At 43.8% G+C, this 25,977-nt stretch overlaps 2 protein-coding genes and 1 long non-coding RNA gene across 5 annotated transcripts in view; all 3 read right to left on the reverse strand.

Moving 5' to 3' along the window:
* Positions 1-25,977, reverse strand: part of LOC130407188 (cell surface glycoprotein 1-like) — a 105,585-nt gene that overhangs the window by 24,299 nt on the left and 55,309 nt on the right. The window lies entirely within an intron of this gene.
* On the reverse strand, positions 3,792-5,855 carry LOC130407209 (uncharacterized). Its single transcript, XR_008904592.1, has 3 exons — positions 5,723-5,855; positions 5,231-5,340; positions 3,792-3,871 (listed from the first exon to the last, which is right to left on the reverse strand). It is a non-coding gene; the product is annotated as an uncharacterized LOC130407209 (long non-coding RNA).
* LOC130407201 (golgin subfamily A member 1-like) lies at positions 16,188-18,717 on the reverse strand. The gene is made up of 3 exons (XM_056729942.1): positions 18,585-18,717; positions 16,890-16,980; positions 16,188-16,320 (listed from the first exon to the last, which is right to left on the reverse strand). Exons 1-3 carry the CDS (start codon positions 18,672-18,674, stop codon positions 16,250-16,252), a joined length of 252 nt encoding a protein of 83 aa, XP_056585920.1. The 5' UTR covers positions 18,675-18,717; the 3' UTR covers positions 16,188-16,249.

A 25,977-nucleotide genomic window follows, 5' to 3' on the forward strand; every position in this document is an offset into this window, starting at 1 on the left:
AAATTACTGTATATTGCTCTTGACCATACAGAATGCCATGACTTGATAAACTGTAGGGGAATGCAGGGAACCTGCCGACAGGCTCACATTAGATGAGTTCTCGGATCACGAGTGGTTCATGCTGGAAGAAGGACAAGAGTGATTTTTCCATACTGCAGATTGGTTTATTTAGTTTATCTGGTTAATTTTGCTGGTCTTTGAGTAGTTTATTTAGAGTTTTAGATAGTTTAAAAGGTTTAGGATCCGTCTCATTCTAAACCTTATTAAAATTTCAGAGTAAACTTACATTTTAGTTACATTTTACAAGCAGTTACTGTATAAGTGATAAATAATTTATCTTTTTTATAATACATTTTCTTTTTTAATGGTTTATTGCAATGAGATGGTATCCCCACACAAAATAAAATGTTTTAATACCTATAAGGGTTCATTGCATAAAATAGTGAAGAAAGTGTCTCAGATGACTGTCTATAAGAGAAATTAAGAATTTGAATAATATTTCTAAAATTGCATAAATTCTGTTTCAGTTACAGTAGTCTATATCATTTAAATATGGTGAGTCTGCAAATAAAAGTGGTACAGAGATAAGGAAAATATGATTGTTTTGTTATTTTTATTGTATTTAACATATTGTGAATTATTTATTTCTCTCCAGAAAGGCACAAAAAAGGCATCCATGTACAACTTCTCAGGTTGTATAAAGTCTTTAAAGTAATAGTTCATCCAAAAATAAAAATTCTGTCGTCATTAACATAACTGAACAGGACTGGTCCCCATTCACTTATATTGTATAGATACAAAACCTTCCGCCGAACACAGAAGATATTTTGAAGAATGATGTTATCTGGCCTCCATTCCCTTGCGTTGGTTTTGTGTCTGTACATTAGAAGTGAACAGGGACCAGTGCTGTTCAGTTACAGACTTTCTTAAAATATCTTCTTTTGTTTTCTGCAGAAGAAAGTCTCGGTCATAAAGGTTTAAAATCACAAGAGGGTAAGTAAATGATGAGAGAATTTTCATTTTTGGGTGAAACAATAATGCAAATCTAAAAGCAAAAACTTCAACACATTGACAATATAAAGACGAGAAAACAAAAACTCGAGAAAGAGTTGCTTTGAAGGGGACTTTAAGTGCTGCATCACTATTTCTAGAAATAATTCTGACCTAACATCTCTTTTTCCAGGCAAAATATGACTGATACCTGCATTTTATCTATAGAATTTAAATAAAATGCATTTGGGCCCAAGCATGTTTTTGTTGTTTTTATTTAAGAACAATATAGAAATGGTATTCCAAAAATGAAATCTCATGAAGGTCAGTGTAGTGGTTGAAGTGTAGTGTCTGGACATCATCAGCATCCTCTGTCTTCATCATCTCCTCTCTTTTCTCATGATTTGTGTAGTGTAGCACATGCAACAGTAACAGGCCCTGACAGGTTTAAACCTGAAATCCTACATAGCTATCAGTGGCCAAAAGTCATTCATAATCACAATCCCATCATAATCACCGGTGTTAAGGAAAAGTGCAGTTCAGTTAGGCCCAGCATGTAATGCATTTACTGTGTGCAATACAGTGAGTTTTGACTCTTTCACTTTCTCTTACATATTCAAGTAATTTACATAAATGTGACTGGCTCATGCAGGCCATTTTGCTTCAGTGCGGGTGATACTGAAGGAGCACAAAAAGTCCTACATCATCTAAGAGATTGTATGTAATCTGTCAGTTTCATTTTCCTTATTGATTCAGTTTCTTTTTGCTTGATATAATAATACTAATCTGAAATATTACAATTAATAAGAGTTCACCAGCAAATAGTATTGTCATGAACGAGACGGGACTAAACTGCGGGGATTGAGAGAGAACAACTTTATTAAAGAAGATAACAAGCAAGATCAAAGTCATGGTGAGAAAAAAACTTAACGATCTGACACAAGACAAGAGAAACAGGGAATGAGAAGAAAAACTAAATGAGAATGTGAAACTGGGGCACAAACTATTAAGGTAATGAATGGGTAACAAGGAGGGAGGGGCATCACCACACCATCAATCAAGACTGAAAGACACACACTGTAACAAGCGAGGCACAGAGAGTAAGTATAGTAGAATCCAATCACAGAAACTTTTTGCATTTTGTACAATATTGTTAGCCTAACTTGACAATTATTTCACGTTTTATTGGCAAGAAAAATAACGACATCAGAAACCTCATTGGTGGCTACAACCCTGGTTCCTGCAACAGTTGCAATTTGAAGAGTTAGTAATACGTGTTATTTTGTACAAGCAGAAGTAAATGAAATAAATTGCTAGACTTGTTATTGTTTAATGTTATTTTGTTGGGGATTTCGGAAATTATTTGTTCATTTTATTGTTTAATTAATTCATATATGGTATTTGAATGTTTTAAGGTAAGAAACCATGGCTTTACACGAAGAAGTTTTACTCCAGTAAACGATATGGAAGCCAAGTCAGTAACAGTAGTTAGTAATATGTGTTATTTTTTGTACAAGCATAAGCAGTGCCGGCCCGAGCCTCTTGGAGATCCTAAGCAGAATTTGATTTGGGAGCCCCCCTCCCAGCACGCGAAGTCACCTGTGCTTGAAGATTATTGACACAAATCTCACGCTATTATGTTACATTATAAATTAATACAGTGAGGTTATGTATTAATACAAAATAAATACATAAAAATACTCAATACGATACTTAAATAAAAGACTTTACTCTTAAACGTCTGAATACAAACTGTCACAAGACAAGAAATAAATAATTTGCAAATGTGCAAATGCAAATGTCAATTAAATGTGCAATCTTTTAAATAAAACCAAAATAGACAAACATTCATATAATCAAAAATAGAATGTTACAGAAAAATAGATACTTAAATAATGAAAGCAAACATAAGAACAGGGCGGGTAGAGTTGGTTGTGCTCCAAAGTACTTCAACAGTGTTCCTGAAAGAAAATAACATTGCATAAGTGCATAGTTGATCGAGCAGAATGAGTTTATTTTGCCATCATTACTTTCACAACAAGCAATTTCAAACCAGTGACCCACACCTAACAATTCATATTCTATTGGCAAATGAGGCACAATTGCAGTATGGTGAAAACTTAACATGGTGATCTACTGCAGCTTATAAATATGAGCAGGGCTGTGCAGAGACCCTTAAGGGGGCAAGTGCTCACAGTAAAAAAAAAAGAGGCACATGGAACGAGGCGTTCAACAGGGCTGTGCTCTAAACATAAATACTGTTTATTGTGACAAATTCCTTGCAGATATACGTATTGATACAGAGGCTTCTGTTTTGATATACCAGCCAATGGTGTCATGCAGTTTTAAAAAAGAAACATAACAGAAAAAACACTTTAATGTTTAAAAGGTAAATATATATTTTCTTTGGACCTATTAATAACTAGATTAGAAATTGACGTGTATAAAGTTTGACGTGTATAAAGTCAAACCTTAAGTTTTTTTCTCTCCGTTATACAGAATAATAAAGAACAGCTCTGTAGGACATGGAAACAATTAAAAAATAAACGTGGCCCCTGACATATTGGTTAGTATGATTGTAGGCAACAGGCTTTTAAAACACTGTGGGCTGACATAACTTACAGGGAGCAGCTGATTTTGATGTGTTTTCTGGGGATGTCCTGCTGATGTGGCAGGAGGTCATCACTGGCAATAGAAATTAAAACAAACATGTGACATATATTAGCTGATTAAACAATTGTTATGCATGACAAGATGTACAGATTGCTGAATATGTGTGGAACTGGCTCACATTGACTGACCTACTGTAGTGCTGCAGTTGATGCCAAGGGTGATTGCTTACAGTGGCTGCTGCACACCAAGAGCTGCAAGGTTTTTAAATCTGGGAATGAAACATTAAGAGTGGGCTTGAGAAATCTATATAGACAGAGATATGTGTGTGTCTGAGGGGGCACGGTGGCTTAGTGGTTAGCACGTTCGCCTCACAACTCCAGAGTTGGGGGTTCGATTCCCGCTTCCGACTTGTGTGTGGAGTTTGCATGTTCTCCCCGTGCCTCGGGGGTTTCCTCCGGGTACTCCGGTTTCCTCCCCTGGTCCAAAGACATGCATGGTAGGTTGATTGGCATCTCTGGAAAAATTGTCCGTAGGGTGTGAGTGCGTGAGTGAATGAGTGAGTGTGTACACTCCATCCAGGGTGTATCCTGCCTTGATGCCCGATGACTCCTGAGATAGGCACAGGATCCCCGTGACCCGAGGTAGTTCGGATAAAGCGGTAGAAAATGGATGGATGGATGGATGGATGTGTGTGTTTTGCTTTCTTGTGTCTACAACACTTCTCGGTTCCTCTCTCTCTCTTTATCTTTTGCAGCTTGCAACTCACCGTCACCTACTTTAAAAGCTGCCTCCAGAATTTTTTTCTTGAATGAGTTCCACCTCATACCACACATGTGAGCCTCTTAGGCAGTGTGCTCTTTAATTTTTTCTAAAGCCTTCCTCCAGTGATTTAACCGTACAGTTTTCCAGTTTGTGTGACTCTTGTATTGTCCATAATTCATAAAAACACGGCAACTGAAACAAAACATGGCATCAGTGCTAGGAGAATATTCTAGCCATGGGTTATTTTCATACCACTTCTTCTGAAATGAATGTCCCTCTACGTTCTTGTGAAAAGATAGGACTGGTTTGCAGGGTCCAATATTATCACACATTTGAATGAAGGCCTCATCGTACTTAAGATTGAATTTTAGGATGTGAGCAGGGTCAGTTGGGTGTTAAAATCCAAGTAGGTTTGAGAATAGCCCCTCTCTGGCTTCTGTCTCCTTCTCCTAGCTTGCTTCATCCTGCACTGTTTCTGTCGCCTGAGTCTCAACACTTCCCTCTTTCTCTACAGCCTCTGCCTCATGGCTTACTGTTCCTTGTAGTGTTTTTACTGTCGCTAGAGTCCCTCTTTCTCTACAGTCTCTGTCTCCATCTCATCATCTGATTTACTTTCCCCTCTCCGTCCATCTAGGAACAAGGCACAATTCACTATTTCAGCAATTATCTGTTTTTAACCCACACCGCTACTCTTAATCAATACACTACCTAATCAATAATAAATCAACCTTACTGTATTGATACAAAACATCTGATACACTGCAATATAGTAATTATTATTACTATTACTATTGTTGTAGTTGATGGGTAAAATTGAATACCTTTGCAATGTAAACAAATGGTAGGCTACATGTGTTATTCTTACCCGTTGTGCTTTTCATAAACCAGCTGGAACTGGATCCACTGCCTTTTGAGGCCTCAAGCAGCTCATTCTTTGTTTGTTTGATTCTCCTCTCTTTTTTAGGCATCTTTGCACTTTAGAACAAACACAAATGGACACATCATACCTTTTCCTGAAACCCATATCTCCATCACTCTGCACGTTGATGTCAAGTCAGGTATATTAATAATTGTATGGATATTGAGTTTACAGGCTGTAATGTTTTATCAGTTGTTGAATAAAACATATTTTTTCATATAATAAATATAATTCTATTCTAATCTTGTTCTGAATTTACTCATTTTTAAATGAAAATGATATTAAAATAGTATTGAAAAGTGTAATTAGGAAGATTTAAAAATCTGAACAAGCATGTTTTACAAGTGTGGAGATAATTATTTTAAAGACACTCTACATTTCTTAAAAATAGGCTACTACTGTATAAAAATAGTAACGTTACAAAGTATGAATATTTACGTTAGTCATATCACATAACATAAAAACACCAAAGCCCTCGACGTCCATGAATATCTTCTCCCCCAAACAGCAAGAATACTCTGCACACGAGCCGACAGAGCGTCAATCTGTTTTGTCAAAAAAGAGAAAATACGATGCAGCAAGGCGAAGTAGACACAAAAAACGGCAGAAAACCCGAATAAACATCGCCGTAGCTTTCCCAAATGGAGTGCACTGAAGCAGGAAAAGGGTTTACTAAGCGATGACAAGTTGGAAGCTTTCTGCTGGACCGGTAAGTTTGTCAAATTTCCGCTATATAAGTGAACTGTTTGTTTGATAGCTTTAGCTAATAGATGAGCTGATCATCAAGAGAAGTAGCGTATTTCTTTGTAAATTTTTAGCACATTGTAATTGTACTATAAATCCTTGTTGCATGGCCGTGTTTAAGTCAAGTTAGTAATCATGTTTACAATCATTATTTGCATAAATCGGGTGTAAGTTATATTATAATACTGCTTCCCTTTCTGTCGGTCTCTCGACGTTGTTTCGAGAACGACAGATGGGGTTCGCCCTTGAGAACCAATCAACTCTGACTACTATAGAAAAGGCCAATGAAATTTGGCGAATGAAATTTGCATGCCGGGCTCCGCCCCCGGATATCCGGTATAAAAGGAAGCCGGCGTGCAGCATTCATTTACCTTTTGTTCTTCAGAGCCTTCGCTCATGACTACGAACTGAACGAATTCAATGAATTCTTCGTCTTCTTCTACTGCCGGATCTACGACGTGTAGCAGCGGATCGTCCCTACCTGCAGCGACCTTCCCCTGGGCGTCTCGGCAGTTCCGAGGGTGTGAGATTTATCTAAAAGTCCTTTTCAGGACTGACTGAGCGTTCTCCAGCGCGGCTGTTCTCTTTGGTGCGGAAAGGAATGGATACGATCGCTGCATTAGGTGTGTGGGCGTCCAGCACACTGAAGCAGCGTTCGTTGACACATCTGCCCGCACTGCGGGTAGATTGTCATTCAGAAGTTGCGGTCACGGGTGGCTGTCTTCCTACGGGAACCAGCCACCATTTCGTTTGCTACCAGGGCTGTGACATCTGTGGCTACGGCCATGATGACCACCCATGTTAGCAGCGTTAGTGATATGGGGAACTCTGCGAACGTAAACCCGCCAGCTAAGTGCTCACGGGCCGATCGCACCCCGATTCGCTTTTCTGAACGTTCCCCAACCGGCGGTGGCATACCGTCCGGATTCTCACGCACACACATCGAGAACGACATGTCCCGCTGTTCTCTTGGGTGCGGCAGGGGACTGACACGATCGCTGCATTAGGTGTGTGGGCGTCCAGCACACTGAAGCAGCGTTCGTTGACACATCTGCGCGCACTGCGGGCAGATTGTCATTCAGAAGTTGCGGTCACGGGTGGCTGTCTTCCTACGGGAACCAGCCACCATTTCGTCTGCTACCCGAGCGGTGACATCTGTGGCTACGGCCCCGATGACCACCCACGTTAGCAGCGTTAGTGATATGGGGAACTCTGCGAACGTAAACCCGCCAGCTAAGTGCTCACGGGCCGATCGCACCCCGATACACTCTTCTGAACGTTCCCCAAACGGCGGTGGCATACCGTCCGGATTCTCACGCACACACATCGGGAACGATGTGTGACGTAGATGAGATGTCGCTCGCAGCATCGGAGGGAGACTGACATCCGACTCTGACGAATCCGAGCTCCACCCCCAGCGGTCGAGTTAGGAGGAAGCAGAAATGTCATTCATGCTAACCCGGGGTTCCGGAGGTGCATGAGGAGCTGTGTAAAACTTGGAGCGCTCCACTCTCGGACCGCTCCAGTGAAAACCAGCTCCACCTCCCTTACTTCCCTCGATGGTGGGGCAGCCAAGGACTGCGTCGAGATCCCCCGAGTGGAACGTCCGCCCGCGGTGTACCTGTGCCGCGGACGTCTACCACCTGGGGGGAATCGGCCACGCCTACGGTCCAAAGCACGTAAGACTTCGGCATCACTGGTGTCGAGGGCTTGCGATGCCGCGGACAAGGCTGCCTCCTCTCTCTTCGCCATGGCCATCCTGCAGGTCCGCCAGGCCAAGGCGTTGAGAGAGCCCCACGAGGGTAAGACCGACCTGGGTATAATGCAGGATCTCCGTGCCGCCGCTGACAGCGCTCTACGGGTGACTAAGGCGGCGGCACGGGCCCTGGGTCGGACGATGTCCACGGTAGTGGTCCAGGAGAGACACCCCCGGCTATACCTTGTGCAGAAGAGTGATACCAAGGAAGTCCGCTTGCTTGATAGACTCATCTCGCAGGGTGGGTTGTTGGTAAAGACCGTAGAGGACTGCGCTCAGCAGTTTTTGACGGTGAAGCAGACAGTGGCAATTAACCACATTTTTCTCACCGCGACTCGGCCGCCTGAAGGCCTCCGAGATCCCGCGTGACGTCTGCTTCCCTGCAACCCAGGAACCCTTCGACATCGATTCCGGTTCCTGTGCCCCCACAGGCGGCACCCCGGAAGCAGAGGTTGAGGGGGGAAACCTCCACCCCGTCAGCAAACTTCTCACGAGAAGGGACACTGACGGGAAGACTCCAGGGAGAACAACATCGGGCCCGAACCATCACAGCCACGGCTCTGATCGGTCTGCACGTGACGACTCCTGCCTCGTCACCAAAGCCGGGCCCTTTTCAGGGCCTGGCGCCCACTTACTCACAGAGTTTTTCGGTCTCCCCGGGTGTACTTGCAGCCGATCCCACACTCCACTGGACTGTGCTCGGCGAACCGGCCTCACGCCCTGGCGAGGCGTGAGGTCGTACACATACGACAGTTGTCACCACTCTCAAACCGACAGTGCGTGCCATTGTCCCGCCAGGCAGGTAAAAAGGCGGAGCCATCCTTCCCTCCGGGGACCCCCCGCGACAGATGGTTAGCTCCGCCAGCCGACGAACCACCCCCCGTGGAAATGATGAAGCAGACTGCCCCCTTGGTCACCCTGTACAGTCCCTGGGAGCTCAAGAGCTGCCCACACTGTCTCGCTGGCTAATGCGGGTGGTCCGTCTTGGTTACTCGATCCAGTTTCCCAGAGACTTCTGGCAAAACAGGCATCGAGTTCGTCCAAAATCAAGACGTTCAGTGGGTCACAACCTGCACTTCATCATTCCCTAGAAAGACGGCGGGTTGCCATAGGTCTGCGTACCCTGAACAAGCACCTTACGAGTTGCCGTTCAGATGCTCACGCAGAGGCGCATCCTGACATCTATCAGGTGTCAGGATTGGTTTGTGGCAATCGACCTGAAGGACGCTTACTCTAATGTCTCGATCCCCTCGACACTGCCCCGTTCCCATGGTTCGAGATCGAGGGGTGGGCATATCAGTACAGAGTCCTCCCTTTCGGTCTGTCCCTGAACTATCTCGACGACTGGCAAACACTCGTGAGATCTGTTCTGTACACAGAGGGACCTGGTGCTCCGGCATCTAGATCGATTGGGATTTCAGGTCAACCGAGAAAAGAGCAAACTCTCCCCAGTGCAGAGCATCCTCTTTCTCGGTATGGAACCAAACTCTGTCACCATGACGGCACAGCTGTCCGCAGCACGTGCCCAGTCAGTGTTGGAACTGGAGGCTCCTGGGACACATGGCATCCTCCGCGGGGGTAAGACCCCTCGGGCTGATGCACATGAGACCGCTTCAACACTGGCCACAGAGTCAAGTTCCGAGGACAGCGTGGCACACCGGCAGCAGGCGCATGGTGATGACGCCCTGCTGCCGACGCACCCTAACCCCTTGGTCTTCCATGACCTTCCTCCGGGCGGGGATTCCCCTCGGGCAGGTTACGAGGCACGTCGTGGTGACGACGGACGCCTCGCTGCAGGGGTGGGGTGCAGTGTGCAACGGGCACGCAGACGCGGGGCGCTGGACGGGCCCCCGTCTGCGCTGTGCAATTGCCTAGAGTGGTGTACGCTCACGGTAACTAACACAACTTGCCCGATGCCTCCTCCTGTGGAGTTAGCAGGTGATCCGCTCCCTGCGGGCCACACACATCCCAGGCAGACTGAACCAGACAGCCGACACGCTCTCTCGTCAGTATACGCCTTGCGGAGAGTGGCGACTCCACCCCCGGTCCAGCTCATTTTGGGTTTTGTTCGGACAGGCACAGATAGACCTCTTTGCCTCCCATGACACCACCCATTGTCTGCTTTGGTACTCCCTGACCGAGGCTCCCCTCGGCACGGATGCCCTGGCGCACAGCTGACCACGGGACGGGCGGAAGCACACCTTCCCCCCCCAGGAGCCTCCTTGCACAAACACTGTGCAAGGTCAGGGAAGAGGAGCACCAAGTGTATTGGTTACACCACACTTGTCTAACCGCACTGGGCTTCAGAGTTGATGCTCTGAACAGCGACTCCCCCTGAACCATTCCCCTGACAGAGGACCTGCTCTCTCAGGGCAAGGACACGTTCTGGCATCCCAGATCAGACCTCTGGAACACCCATGTCTGGTCTCTAGACAGGACGAGAAAATCCTGAGATGGCTACTCCCCCTCTATGGCTGAGACCATCACCCAGGCTAGGGCCCCATCTACTAGGCGGTCACACGCCTCTAGACGGCGCCTCTTCTCGTCCTGGTGTCTCTCTCTCTCAACGAGAAAAGACCCACTGAGGTGCTTGATCAGGATTGTGTTCCCCTTCTCACGAGACTGGAGACTAACATCTCCCCTCCAAACTGAAGTGTATGTAGTCGCTATCGCCACTCATCACGACTCAGTTGATGGATAGTTTCTAGGGAAACTCGACCTGATCACCAGGTTCCTAACGGGCGCGAGAGGGCGGAATCCGCCTCATCTCCGCTCCATACCCTCTTGAGAGCCCCTCAGAGGTTCCGATCTTCCTCACCTGAGTAAGACAGCCCTCCTGTTGGTGCTCGCTTCCGTCAAGAGGGTAGGGGACCTCCAAGCATTCTCTGTGTCACCGGATTGCCTTAAATTCGGCCCTGGTATTCTCACGTTATCTTGAGACCCAGGCCCGGATACGTGCCCAAAGTTCCCACTTCTCCCTTCGAGGACCAAGTGGTGGACTTGCAGGCGCTCCCCACTGGGGAGGAAGACCCAACCCCATCCGTGTTGTGTCCTGGACCGCACGCAGAGCTTCAGTAGCTCTGACCAGCTCCTAGTTTGTGTTGGAGGACAGCAGAAGGGGAAGGCTGTCTCCAAGCAGAGTCTGGCGCACTGGGTCGTGAATGCCGTTACGACGGCATTTTGATCTCAGAATCTCCCATGCCCATTGGCAGTGTGGGCTCACTCCACCGGAGTTTAGCCACCTCCTGGGCACTGGCAGAAGCACCTCTCTAGCAGACATCTGTAGAGCTACGGGTTGGGCTACGCCCAAACACCTTCGCAAGGGTTAACAACCTTCGCGTAAACCCGGTGTCAGCCCACGTCCTGCGTGGCGACATGTAGGACTGGCATCCGGGGGGGCGTATGCCTGCGAAAGCACCTTCCCACCCTCCAAGAGGTTGGGTCAGTGTGCTATCTACCCTTTTCTTCTTACCCAAACACATGGCTAAGAAAATTGGTACCTCACCAACCTTCCTTCTTACCCAGACACTGGTTAAGAACAGGCATTCCATCCATCACTAAGCAAGCACCTCCTGGGGGTTGGCTGGGCAGAGCAGCCTTCCCCCTTAGGCCGGGAAACCTTATGACCTATCACAGATAGTTCTAACTGGACCTGTGCTATCGGACGCAGTAACACCCCCACCGTGGGCTGTTCCGTCTGTTATACCCTCATGACAATGGTTCCCACACATGGTAACCCATGAGCTTCCCCAGGTGGACCTCCACCTCGCGGTACTACCCAGTCCGCCCCTTCCATGCGTTCTCCTCCAAGGACGAGACCATATCATATCTCCACCATATTCCTCCCCACGGGTAGGAGGTGGCCTCTGCAGCGCTTCTCTGATTAAGAGTTGCGCTTTTCCCGGTGTAAACCCGAGCCGGACGGCCTCTCGCCTGTAGAGAGCTAAGAACCCGTCCGTGAAAGGTTACCGGTCAGGGCTGTACCCATCTTTCTCCCAGAAAGCTCTGGAACCCCCCGACCACCACACTGGAAGGTTACAAGTTTCACGAAAGCGTCGAGCTGACACGCCCAGGCTTGTTACCGTCGCTTCGCTGAGATTGTGACGCGATACAGCGTTTGTGGCGTTTTCCATAGATAACCCCATCTGTCGTTCTCGACACAACGTCGAGAGACCGACAGAAAGGGAACGTCTTGGTTACGTATGTAACCTCAGTTCCCTGATGGAGGGAACGAGACGTTGTGTCCCTTATGCCACAAACACGTATCGTATTCTGCTGCAGTCGTGAGAGGATCTCAGGCTCTTCAGAACAAGAGGTAAATGAATGCTGCACGCCGGCTTCCTTTTATACCGGATATCCGGGGGCGGAGCCCGGCATGCAAATTTCATTTGCCAAATTTCATTGGCCTTTTCTATAGTAGTCAGAGTTGATTGGTTCTCAAGGGCGAACCCCATCTGTCGTTCTCGACACAACGTCTCGTTCCCTCCATCAGGGAACTGAGGTTACATACGTAACCAAGACGTTAGCTTCCACATCCTCTCTTGTGCGGTCCTCGCGGGTAACGTTAGCTCCTCTGCCTCTCCCCCCGCCCTGCCTGCTTCTCCAACACCCCTACCACTCAGCCCTCTCCCTCTTCTTCTCCCTCTTACAACCTGTGTTGAGTCCTCTGATTAACTCTGTGATGATGAGAAAAACGGAGTTTGCATGTTCTCCCCGTGCCTCGGGGGTTTCCTCCGGGTACTCCGGTTTCCTCCCCTGGTCCAAAGACATGCATGGTAGGTTGATTGGCATTTCTGGAAAAAATTGTCCGTAGGGTGTGAGTGCGTGAGTGAATGAGTGAGTGTGTGTGCCCTGCGATGGGTTGGCACTCCATCCAGGGTGTATCCTGCCTTGATGCCCGATGACTCCTGAGATAGGCGCAGGCTCCCCGTGACCCGAGGTAGTTCGGATAAGCGGTAGAAAATGGAATGGAATGATGAGAAAAACGTCTGCTAAGACTTTCGCGGTTAGATTACACGCCTTTAGCATTAGCAAGCGGTTTAAATAGGCTGTAAATTACGAACCAAGTTACCGTGCCGAAAAATGCTTTGTATAATAAGGGAATAAATCACTGACACAATGTTAAAGAAGTAACAATAATATTCACTATAACGATTTGATTAAATGATGAATTAAGTAACTTTTATTTATTTATTTTTCTTTGTAAATAAACCTCGTCACTTGACTTGCAAAGGTTACTCTCTGCTGTCTCAGACGACGACATCTCTGTCCTGTGTCTGTAACTTCAGTCTGTTGTTCGCCTGTGAGAAGTAGATTGCAATAATCAACATTATCATTATCATATAATGCCCGCTGTCATTTACGGAACCCCTTTGTCCTGTGACGGCAACCGTAGTTTCGCTAATGGGAGGGGGGTGTCGGAGCTGTAGGTTGCAATTTCCAACTACACCAATAGTGGCCTCTGAAACGAACACATAGAACCTTTAAACTGATATCTATAATCAATACGTGAAATACACCTAGATAAATGTATATTAATAATGCGAGACATTTCACTTTTGATGGCGGGGATTTAACGTTAGCCTTGGTGAGGGCTTATATAACATCACGAGTCATGACTAGCCGCTACCTCAAGTGACGTGAGCACAATTTGTCACTAATCACGCAAACATACCTTTATCTTGCTCTTTTTTCTCCTCTGTCCTTTTCTTATTTATCTTTTCGGCACCAGAGGGATACATCCTTTTTTGTGACATGGCTTGTCATTTATTAATTACAGTGACACGCAATTGCGCGCCATCGCAAATTATCAATGCGCGCGAAATGTGTCTAAGCTCAATTGCGCATGACTCAACCGCTAACAGTCACAGCAGTTGTCGGCAAATCAGAATTTTCTTATCTTGAATATTCTTTTCATTTCATTTATTCATTCATATTCAATAATTAATTCATTCATTAATATAACTTGTTTTAAGTTATTTAATTGTAAAAAAAACATGGCCAGGGGGCCCCAAGCAGCCGCTTAGTTCGCTTATGCCTCGGGCCGGCCATGAGCATAAGTAAATGAAAAAAATTGCTAGATTGTGTTTATTTTGTTGGAGATTTCGGAAAGTATTTGTTCCTTTTATTGTTTAATTAATTCATATATGGTATTTGAATGTTTAAAGGTAAGAAACCATCGCTTTACACAAAGTTTTACTCCAGTAGACGATATGGAAGCCAAGTCAACAGGTTAGTTTTGATGATGAGAAATGTCGGTGCTGGTGTTCTAAATAAACAAAATCTGTAATATCAATAAAATTGTGTTTTAGGTTATGTGGGTTGCGGTGGCATTTTCATAATTTCTCATAAAATTACTTGTTTACCTAGACTGATTTTTGAGTTTTCATAGAGAGTACTTTGAATGTTTATAAGTAATAGTAGTGGAGTATATTTATATCAGCTGACATACTTTTAACACATTTAGAAATAACAATTTTCGAAAAAAACTAAATGTTAAACGTCTATTTTACTGATAGATTGCCGAGCTGGTTCGTCTAGACTGAACCCAAATGTCCCGAACCAGCTGACGTCCAACCTGCCAGCACGTGAGTCTCCTATGTAGTGCACTATGTGGGGTGTCCGCCATTTTGTAACCTTGTCCGAACTCTGTGTAAACGACTCATTCCATTCCCTACATTTGTTCAATACTTTTTACTCACAATGCAATCTGATTTTGAGTGTACACTCGCTCACTCATATATCCCATGATACAACACGAATCATTATACCTAATGTATTATGGCTCCTGTATGATATCGCTTATTGCTCCCTAAACTCTTTGTAAGTCGCTTTGGATAAAATCGTTTGCTAAATGACTAAATGTAAATGTAAACATAGATGCATGTTCATTGTTTTGATCCATACGTGTTTAAATGAATTTAACTGTAGAGTGTGATTTACTGCTGTAAAGCTTACATGGTCTTTTTGCAGGTCGCCATCAAACATGTTCCATTACAAAACATTTGTTATTGTGATACTGTAAGTTGGCAAGATTTAAAATATCTAATATACTGTATAGATCTAAAATGTCATGTACATATATATCCAACAACTATTTTAGTTTGAGACATTGACATGTAACATCTTTTTAACAAAACTATTCTTGTGTTTTGAAGCTGTTTGAAGCATTAACAAATTATTGATTAATGAATGTCATTCATACTCAGTTGTTATGCTCATAATATCAATTAGAAAATGCATTTCTTATAGTTGTCTCAAAGTAATAAGACTACAGTCAGCTAACTTTTTTTTGTGCTTTTTCACCAGTCTAAGGGCGAGCGTCTACCCAAAGAAGTGGCTTTACAGCAGGAGCTACATAAATCGGAGACATGCCCTTATATTGTTAAAATATACGACTGGTATCTGGAAGATCAGCTCATCATGACTATGGAATACCCACGGCCATGCATGACCTTGCATGATTTCATCAAATGTCATCCAAGTCTTCCGCGTGAAACCTTGGCACGTCGTTTGATGACCCAAGCAGTAACGGCAGCCAAATACTGGATTGGACACGGTGTCAACCATGGTGACTTGTCATGCGACAACTTCTTGATCAATACAGATCGGATGCAGGTGAAAATTATAGATTTTAGATCCGGCAGGTTTATCTCAACCACCAACAACCTAGAGTCAGGATACTGTGGTGAGTTTCTGTGTTTCTATAGCATTAAGCCCAGATGTGATGACACTTTTTTAAAAACTGTAGCCAAGCTTTGTGTTCCCCCTTAACACATTAGAAAAATGTACAGGTATGATGGATGCCGTTATTCTGTGACTTCAATAACTTTTACTGATTTAATGTTTTGCTCACTTCTTGGTTAAGTTACAGACAGTGCCTATGCGGTTGCAGATACTGTCTGTGGTTTGGGTAAAATTCGGGCACAATTGGTGGGTTGCTGTTGCTACGTTGGCGTTACTCACAACCACATCATATCTGAAGGTAAGAGAACAGCACTTACAAAAATCTTTAAATGTTAAATGCAAACTAAGCATCTGCACTGTTTCTGGGAGTTCTCACCAAATACAACTTCCTAGGAAAAATATAATTATTACTAAAGTCTTTTTTCTTTTCTTTTTTCTGAATAAAAGTTGTTTTTATTCAGGTCCAAAAAGAGTCTATTTAACAGAGCAAGATTTTGACAGATTCCTAAAATGTCTGTTTCCTCTGTCAGGGTTCTGTTCCTTCCTGTCTTGGGTTTTCTTGCCTTGGGGACAGTGTCATGACAATATCATGTCTTGTGAGTGTGTTTTGTTTTGTGTGGACACACGTGGTGGTTTGTTTTGACATTTTGCCGTGTGTCCTCCTGTCTTTCGTTTAGCTCCGCCTCCTTGTTTCTCCGTTAGCATCCCATTAGTGTTTCATCTCCCTCACCTTTCCATTCTACTTCCCGCCAGTCTCCCTTAATGTTCGTCAACGTTCGTTAATACTTGTCTAATGCAATCTCAAGCTTCTCCTTGGTCTTCTGCATTAGCCGAAGCTGCTCAGCGTAGTCTAGGGTTGGGAATGGGATACCAACATACACATGACCGGAGGAAGGCAGAGGATGGGGTACGGCGGGACAAAAACAAGGAGGGGGGAGAAAACAAAGGGATAAATATGATTGAGAAGATAAACAAATGGAGGGAAAAACAGAATGATTTTCTGAGATGAGAAAACCATACTTGACTGATGTGACCTTTGACCTAATCTATTATCTCTAATAATCATCTTATCTAGTACTGTTCTATTAGGGTTAAAAGAGTTTCCTAGATCTGGCTGTGTAATTGCATGGCACTGCTGGTTGAGATATCTATTGTTTATGCAGAATTTCCAGACGCTTACAATAGTGCCATTTGCATTCATTTCTGACATGCTTTGTGCTGAAATGTGGCAGATTTGTCCAATGCTGTGTGCTTTATACATGTTCACACTGCACAGAGGGAAAATGTATAAAGCCTCAAGATGGCTGAAAGCAGACTGTGGCAGGTAAGATGAATACACACATTGTAGCCTGCACCTATTCCATTGTTTTAGTAATGTCCTTTATTCATTTCTCTTTCGTTGTATTGTGTGTGTGATACCTGAGAGTTTGGCCTCCAGCTTTCGTATATGATCGTTCCTGCGCTGGATCTGAGATGAGAAATCATCTCTGGAGCTGCTGCCGTCGGATGCCTCAGAGTGAAGGGTACAGATGAATACACACTCATCATAATCATATTACGAATCCTGATCAATATACGTGGAAAACATCTTATACAGTGCCTTGCGAAAGTATTCGGCCCCCTTGAACTTTTTGCCACATTTCAGGCTTCAAACATAAAGATATGAAACTGTAATTTTATGTGAAGAATCAACAACAAGTGGGACACAATCATGAAGTGGAATGAAATTTATTGGATATTTCAAACCTTTTAAACAAATAAAAAATCTGAAAAATTGGGTGTGCAAAATTATTCAGCCCCCTTAAGTTAATACTTTGTAGCGCCACCTTTTGCTGCGATTACAGCTGTAAGTCGCTTGGGGTAAGTCTCTATCAGTTCTGCACATCGAGAGACTGAAATTTTTGCCCATTCCTCCTTGCAAAACAGCTCGAGCTCAGTGAGGTTTGTTGGAGAGCATTTGTGAACAGCAGTTTTCAGTTCTTTCCACAGATTCTCGATGGGATTCAGGTCTGGACTTTGACTTGGCCATTCTAACATCTGGATATGTTTATTTGTGAACCATTCCATTGTAGATTTTGCTTTATGTTTTGGATCATTGTCTTTTGGAAGACAAATCTCCATCCCAGTCTCAGGTCTTTTGCAGACTCCATCAGGTTTTCTTCCAGAATGGTCCTGTATTTGGCTCCATCCATCTTCCCCTCAATTTTAACCATCTTCCCTGTCCCTGCTGAAGAAAAGCAGGCCCAAACCATGATGCTGCCACCACCATGTTTGACAGTGGGGATGGTGTGTTCAGGGTGATGAGCCGTGTTGCTTTTATGCCAGAAATAACGTTTTGCATTGTTGCCAAAAAGTTCGATTTTGGTTTCATCTGACCAGAGCACCATCTTCCACATGTTTCCACATGGCCAGGTCTTGGTAGATTTGCAATGGTCTGATACTCCTTCCATTTCAATATTATTGCCTGCACATTGCTCCTTGGGATGTTTAAAGCTTGGGAAATCTTTTGTATCCAAATCCGGCTTTAAACTTCTCCACAACAGTATCTGGGACCTGCCTGGTGTATTCCTTGTTCTTCATGATGCTCTCTGCGCCTTAAACGGACCTCTGAGACTATCAAAGTGCAGGTGCATTTATACGGAGACTTGATTACACACAGGTGGATTCTATTTATCATCATTAGTCATTTAGGTCAACATTGGATCATTCAGAGATCCTCACTGAACTTCTGGAGAGAGTTTGCTGCACTGAAAGTAAAGGGGGTAAATAATTTTGCACGCCCAATTTTTCAGTTTTCTATTTGTTAAAAAAGTTTGAAATATCCGATAAATTTCGTTCCACTTCATGATTCTGTCCCACTTGTTGTTGATTCTTCACCAAAAATTACAGTTTCATATCTTTATGTTTGAAGCCTGAAATGCGGCAAAAGGTCCCAAAGTTCAAGGCGGCCGAATACTTTTGCAAGGCACTGTTGCTCAGTCAAATGTTTACGATCTCTGATAACCAAACACTACTCCAGCGGAGTACCCTTCTTTAAGGAAGGCTTCCCCCCTTTTTGGTGTATTCCTTTGGGCGGAAGTTATTAAAACCACACGGAATGGTGACATCATGTACCCGGGAAGTAGAGGGCTGTAGTCCGATTCCAGCTGTTCTCTGTAGTCCTTGAAAAGCTAATTCTGTCGAAGACAATATCTCGCTTGGCATTGAACTTTGAGCTTTATCCTTTTGAAGGTATTATTTATGCTATAATAACAATATTACTCACTCACTAAAGTTTGAAAAATTTGATCGCATGCAATGGCCGCTTTAAACATTGTCCATGTAATTCAATTCAATTCAAGTTTATTTATATAGCGCTTTTCACAGTGTGTATTGTTTCAAAGCAGCTTTACAGGGCAAACAGGAAAACAGAGAAGTTAAAACACAGCACAGTGCATGGTATTTATACAACGAGTAAGATCATTCTAATAAATGATATCTAAATTCTAATTAAATAAATAAATGAATGAATGCAGTCTCCCGGTGAGCAGGCCAACACTGCCCTGCTGTGGCGAGGAACCCAAACTCCAATGATTGATTAATGGAGAAAAAAACCTCGGGAGAAACCAGGCTCAACCGGGAGGGCCACATCCCCTCTGACGTGTCATAGCTGCACTCAGACTGCTGACATGTGGTTTAGGTTTAGCATTTAATACCAAATATTGTAACTTCAGCATTAATAAGACAAATAGTCCGTCTTTGCTCTTGGTTGGGGATGTAGTGGTCTGAGCTGGGATGGTCCGATGGTCATATTTCTCTTGGCTGGTGGTGGAATTGCCTTAGATGGAGCTGGGATGGTCAGTCAGTCTGCAGCTGTATCTGGCGTAATCTCAAATTGGGGATGGGCATCTGTCGGTCGTCTGGACATGGTAGAACTTCTTCCTACCTCGGGATGGGCATTCCGAGGCAGAGGCGGAAAGAGAATAAAGAGAATAATTAGCGTAGCTGCTGTTCATTAACTATGCATTAAGTGAAAGCTTGGCTGAAAAGATGTGTCTTTAATCTAGATTTAAATTGGGAGAGTGTGTCTGACCCTCGAATAGTATCAGGAAGGCTATTCCAGAGTTTAGGTGCTACGTATGAGAAAGCTCGTCCCCCTTTTGTGGATTTTGTTATTCTAGGTGTTGTCAAAAGTCCTAAGTTTTGAGATCTTAGAGAGCATGATGGGTTGTAACGTGATAAAAGCTCGGTTAAGTAAGTAGTTGCTAAACCGTTCAGGGCTTTGTAAGTAATTAAAAGAATTTTAAAATCAATACGATACTTAATGGGTAGCCAGTGAAGCGATGATAAAACTGGGGTTATGCAATCGTATTTTCTTGACCTAGTAAGAACTCTGGCAGCTGCATTCTGAACTAACTGTAGTTTGTTTATCGATGATACAGGACAACCACTAAGTAGAGCATTACAATAGTCAAGCCGTGAGGTCACAAATGCATGAATAAGCTTTTCTGCGTCTGCAACACATAAACTATTTCGTAATTTGGGAACATTTCTAAGGTGGAAGAAGGCTGTTTTTGTGATATTTGAGATGTGATTTTTAAATGACAGGTTGCCGTCTAATATAACGCCTAGGTCTTTAACTGTATTTGTTGGAGTAATAGTGCAGCTTTCAATTTGCAGGCTGTAATCGGAGATATTCTGTTTACTTGATTTTGGTGCTATAAGTAATATTTCTGTTTTGCTAGAGTTTAAAAGGAGGAAATTACTAGTCATCCAATGTTTTATGTCCTCGATGCACTCTACCAGTTTGGATAGCTTAAAGGAATCATCATGACCATGTAATCATATTACTGTTCATGTAAACGTTCAATGAGGAACTAGAAGCAGCGTTGGTGCAAAAATATGCAAGTAGGGCAGTTTAATGGCAAAAACATCTGAGCAATTTAATAATTGTTTTAGACTGTCTTTGAAAGGCGGGGCGTCCATTTCTCATAGCCATTGATGATGTTGAAATCACCAAAACAGACACACCCCTAACCCCATCTTTCACTTTCGTCAGGGCTCGGCTCGACTATTGTCCATCCTGTGCACTGTACACCTTAGGCCCTGAATCCACCGAGGCGCTTTTATGCGGCTGAAAACGGCAGGAGCTTGGCTGAAACCGCAAGCGTTCTGTACAGAGTTGAGCCTTTATCAACTCTGGGCGCCCTGTCGAACGCCTGCCCTGGTTGTGGGAAAAACACAGAGCATCGGTGCGGAGCGCAAAAAGAAACTTTCAGCTGAAACTTTTTTAAAGTGCAGCGTTTCTGATGAAAACTATTAAAACACGTGGACACACGCCTCTACTGCTGATTGGCTACAAGGTTGTTTTGGTACTCGACTTTGTCTAAACAAGCGTAATTTGGAAATCAGACCCCGCCTTTGAAACTTAATCAAAAAATTGAAGTGAACACTTATCAGAAAGCAAATCCAACACTGTAGCACTAGAATAAAAAGTGTGGTAATGGATTTGTATTGATTTATTTTACAGATTTTGGATCGTCATGTCTGGATGATAATAGCACCGATGAATTGATTGTTGTCACTTATTTCTTGCAAGTTGTTGCTCAATAACATACAGTCAAACCAATATGTATTGAGACAACTTCAACATTCCTCAAATATAGAAAATGGTAATAAAATTAAAGTACTTAAAGTTAAACTGTGTCCGAACAAATTAATCTTGATAATCTCAAATAATTTCGATAGACTAGCTCACAAATTATATTGGTTGAATAGCTGTCAGGTGTTAAATTTAAGTAGAGAATGAGGTAATACCAATTTAGGACAACCGATTACCAAACATTGCCTATTTTTGTTTTCTTTCATGGGTAAAAAGGTTGCATTAGCTTCATCGTAAGGTCAAAGTTAATAAATATTATTTTAATAGAAGTTTAAAGCTGATGTAACACACAGTTTCTCCCAATCTCATAATCTTGAGTACCTATAGAGAAGTATTGCATACTTCGTATCTTTAAAGAGTCTTTAGATTGATCACATTTATAAATGACAGCTAAAGCTGTACGATTATTTCCGAAAACAGACGACCTCCTGAAGGCGTGCAGTGGGGGCGAAATTACTCGAAGTACGAGTTTATTATGAGTATGCACTATTGCCATATATCTACATTTAGTCGTGTACACACTTCTACTACAAACTGAACATTGTGCTTTTGCAAAATAAAGAAAACTTACAGAATGTGCTTTGTCATCTCTTATCCATTAACTCATTTGTGGAGTGCTGCGCCTCACAAACTGAACCAAACTCAGTACATTGTCACCGTTTATTCACCTTCGTTTTGTTTATCTTTTAATTGTCAAATATTCCGCATATATTTATTCGCATCACATGTTTTGCATTATATATTTATGGAAAGTTGTCGTGATGGACCCTTCAGAGAGACATATTTGTGTTGTTGGACAGATGATGCAATGAGACGCAGAAGAACTGACGAAATACCGTAAACATATGATTAAATTCTTAATTTCCCATATGTTATACACGGCAGCCTCCACCTGGACCCGCAAGTGTATTTTAAATTAACCGTTGAGCTTCTAAATCCTACACAAATGTTAAAGGTGTTATATTTCTTTACATGTACAAATATACACAACATCATCATTATGACAATACACTAAGCGTGTTTCCATCACTCTCGCTCCGCCTCTCGGTCCTCAACCAGCCGGGGTACTATACTTCGCGGTGCCTTGCGGTGGCCCTGGGCCCTCGGTGGACGGCTCGACCGTCCGCCCCCTAGCGGCCAGTGGTGGCTCCTCCTTTAGCGGGAACTCGGGGCGAGTTCCCTGTCCCCTGCTCCTCCCCCTTGGGCGGACGGACGCAGGCTCCGGCCTCTGGCAGGCGGTGGCCACACTCGGCTCTTCCGCCCCCTGCTCCTCCCCCTTGGGCGGACGGACACAGGCTCCGGCCTCTGGTGGATGGCGGCAACTCCCCCACTCCCACTTGGACGAAAGCCACCCCACCTCGACCCAGGAGTGCGGCAGCAAAAGTCCCCGTCCCACCGAAGCTATGGTGGCCCACAACGGTTCCTCCTCTTCTCCAGAACCACTGCTTCGGGCAGCCACTGGCGGACGCCCTTCATCCGCGCACCCTGAACTCTGTGACACCGCGAGGCCACTTGGCGGCGATGACTCTCCGACAGCATGTCTCTCCTTCCTCCCGGGTTTCGGCACCAATGTAACAAAGTTCAAGATAAGGAAGGAAGGAGTCGGGAACCAGCAAACATTTAAACATTTAATGACATAAAATAAAAAGTAAAAATTCAGCTGACCGCCCCTCACGGTCGACGGCCGGTGAATAAAACATAAATGCAAACATAAACATGTACGGGCCCGGTCCTCTCTCGTCGACGGTCCGGTCTCTCATTCTCTTATGCTCCCGATCTCCTACGCGTTGTTCATTAAATGTTTAGTGTTTGCCGGTTCCAGCCTCTTTTCTTCCTTTTAATTGAACATTATAACACTGATATTAAGTGGCAGTTTATTTGGAAGTGACGGTTGACTAGTTGGAATGAAACGGTGTTTATTCTAAAATGTTTTATTCGATATTCCAATATTGCGCATAAGCTAAATTCACAAATTTGTAGTGAAACCTTGCTATTGTTTCCATCACCTTAGAACTAAGATTTTGAACTGATCAATCTGATATTATTTTTGCGTGTCCGTTTCCATTTAGACTTTTTTATGGGCATTTTCAAAAGATCTAAATAGATGGATAGAAAACCCTCAGATATCGCACATTCCTTTACTTCTACCCACCCCACTAACTCCCCACCCCATTAACCTTGGAATTGACAAATTAGGCACTGCCCCAGTGCTAAGTGCAAGAAAAGTCACCGTACAGCCTTGACAAATCTTAAAACATTATCCCAAAGACTAATAAATTCTATACAGATTTCACAGTCACAGGTGCTCAGTTTTGCTACAATAATACGAGATGTAATACTTCTGATCACAGATTTTTTTATCATATTTAAGCAATTCTTGACAACATGAATCCGAATTACTACAATTCATTTGTATGTTATCATTTATAAGTGGTGTGTGTGAATGTGCAAAAACGACAGTATCGAGTGTCTGCGTATCTGTGCATATGCAGCAGGCACGTATTTTGGCATGATGCCCAATGTACATATGTTCACGTGACGCGCCGAACACACTTTGAGATGACGAGCAACATGCATGACGGGCTAAATGCATGTTTTGATGACCTTTGCATTCCTGCACCCACGGAAGAGTCACTGGCCACAACTGTTTTTTTAATGTTAATTATTAGGGCTTGGCAAAATCGATTAATCGTTTTTTTTAAACGGATCAATTCAATATCGATTCTTAAATGCTGTGAATTGACTTTTTTCCTTTCATATTTACACAACACTGAACATTCATTAACGTGATTAAATTTGCTAATACTATCCACTAGATATCACTTTTCTTTTCACTAGGGGTGGATATTACAGCAGGGAGTGTATCGTTCAATCATTGCTCAATTAACATGGCTGATGCAGGTGTGTCGTCAAATTTAACATCACCTTCACATGAAAGAAGGAGGAGACCACCGTTCCGTCACAAGCCACCGTAGAAGCGGCCCTGGCATGACAAGCCCAGGGAGATCGAGACTACATCTGGCCCGACCTCACAAACTGAACTCAGCACATTGTCACCGTTTATTCACTTTCGTTTTGTTTATCTGTTAATTGTCAAATATTCCGCTTATATTTATTCGCGTCACATGTTTTGCATTATATATTTATGGAAAGTTGTCGTGATGGACCCTTCAGAGAGACATATTTGTGTTGTTGGACAGATGATGCAATGAGACGCAGAAGAACTGACGAAATACCGTAAACATATGATTAAATTCTTAATTTCCCATATGTTATACACGGCAGCCTCCACCTGGACCCGCAGGTGTATTTTAAGTTAACCGTTGAGCTTCTAAATCCTACACAAATGTTGAGGGTGTTTTATTTCTTTACATGTACAAATATACACCACATCATCATTATGACAATACACTAAGCAGGTTTCCATCACTCTGGTTTAATTCGCATTTTGAAGTTTCGCATCAGAAACGAGTGATGGAAAAGATACATTTTGAATAAAAAACCCTCAATTCGCAAAAAAGTTTTACGTACGTGGTTTTTCAGCTTTGTGAAAAAAGCTTATTGCGAATAATGGGAGATGGAGACGCATTTGCCTAATAAATTCCTCCAAAAAGTCACGTAACTGCACTATGAGAAGGCGTAACCTGACTAACCAGAGAACTGATCTTGTTGAATAGCACGAGAATTGTTGTTATAGTCATTCTTAAATGCCTGAAGGAAAGTCGTCAAATTATTCTGAAATTGCCTCTTAGAACCATCACGACTGTGTTTACCCACACAGCAGGCCTACAGAAAAGAAGCGTATTTGTGGTGTTTCGTAATCATCGGCTTGCGCAAGAATAATTATTGATGAAAATTATTATATTCAGTGGCTTCTCTTACTTTTCTTACTGATTGTGGTCAATAAGGCGGGGCCGGTGGTGTGATTGACAGTTGGAATCAACTTTGTTACATTGGTGCCGAAACCCGGGAGGAAGGAGAAACATGCTGTCGGAGAGTCCATGCCGCCGAGTGGTCTTGCGTTGTCAGAGAGTTCAGGCAGCGCGGACGAAGGGCGTCCGCCAGTGGCTGCCCGAAGCAGTGGTTCTGGAGAAGAGGAGGAGCCGTCGTGGGCCACCAAAGCTTCGGTGGGACGGGGACTTTTGCTGCCGCACTCATGGGTCGAGGTAGGGTGGCTAACGTCCAAGCGGGAGCGGGGGAGTCACCTTCGTCTGCCAGAGGTCGGAGCCTGTGTCCGTCCGCCCAAGGGGGAGGAGCAGGGGGCGAAAGCACCGAGTGCGGCCACCGACTGCCAGAGTCCGGAGCCCGCGTCCGTCCGCCCAAAGGGGAGAATCAGGGGACGAGGAACTCGCCGCCGACTTCCAGCTAAAGGAGTTCTATTGTTCTATTAATTATGTTAAAGGTTATTCACGTTATTCATGATTTTACCAAACGGAATGAGCTGATCTGAATGATCTGATGACCAAAACAATATCGGATGAAACGATAGAGATCAATGTAGTTAAGATGCTGTGAGAGACATTGACTCTAAGTTGTCTAAGTTTGTGACGGTTTCGGAAGTGCCTGGTACAGTATTAATACATTATCATACTCACAGTCCGCACCAAGCGTTCGGATGTGTGGTTCTCATTCTGCACTCACCAGGCAGCTACCTTCTCGGGCATTTTAAAGGAGAGTTAGTAGAACACCAACAATTACTTCAAAAATTGAAATGTTTAGCCTAAAAAAACATCCCTTCAAAGAGGAAAAGCTTTAAAGTAAAGTGAAAGGGGCGGTTCTTAACTGAACGTAGCAGAGCTCTAAATAAAGCCAAACCTGACCTTTATCCCTAGTTGAACCACTCGTGATCTGAGAACTCATCTAATG

The sequence above is a fragment of the Triplophysa dalaica genome, chromosome 18 (genome assembly GCF_015846415.1).
Source record: "Triplophysa dalaica isolate WHDGS20190420 chromosome 18, ASM1584641v1, whole genome shotgun sequence".
Taxonomy (NCBI): domain Eukaryota; kingdom Metazoa; phylum Chordata; class Actinopteri; order Cypriniformes; family Nemacheilidae; genus Triplophysa; species Triplophysa dalaica.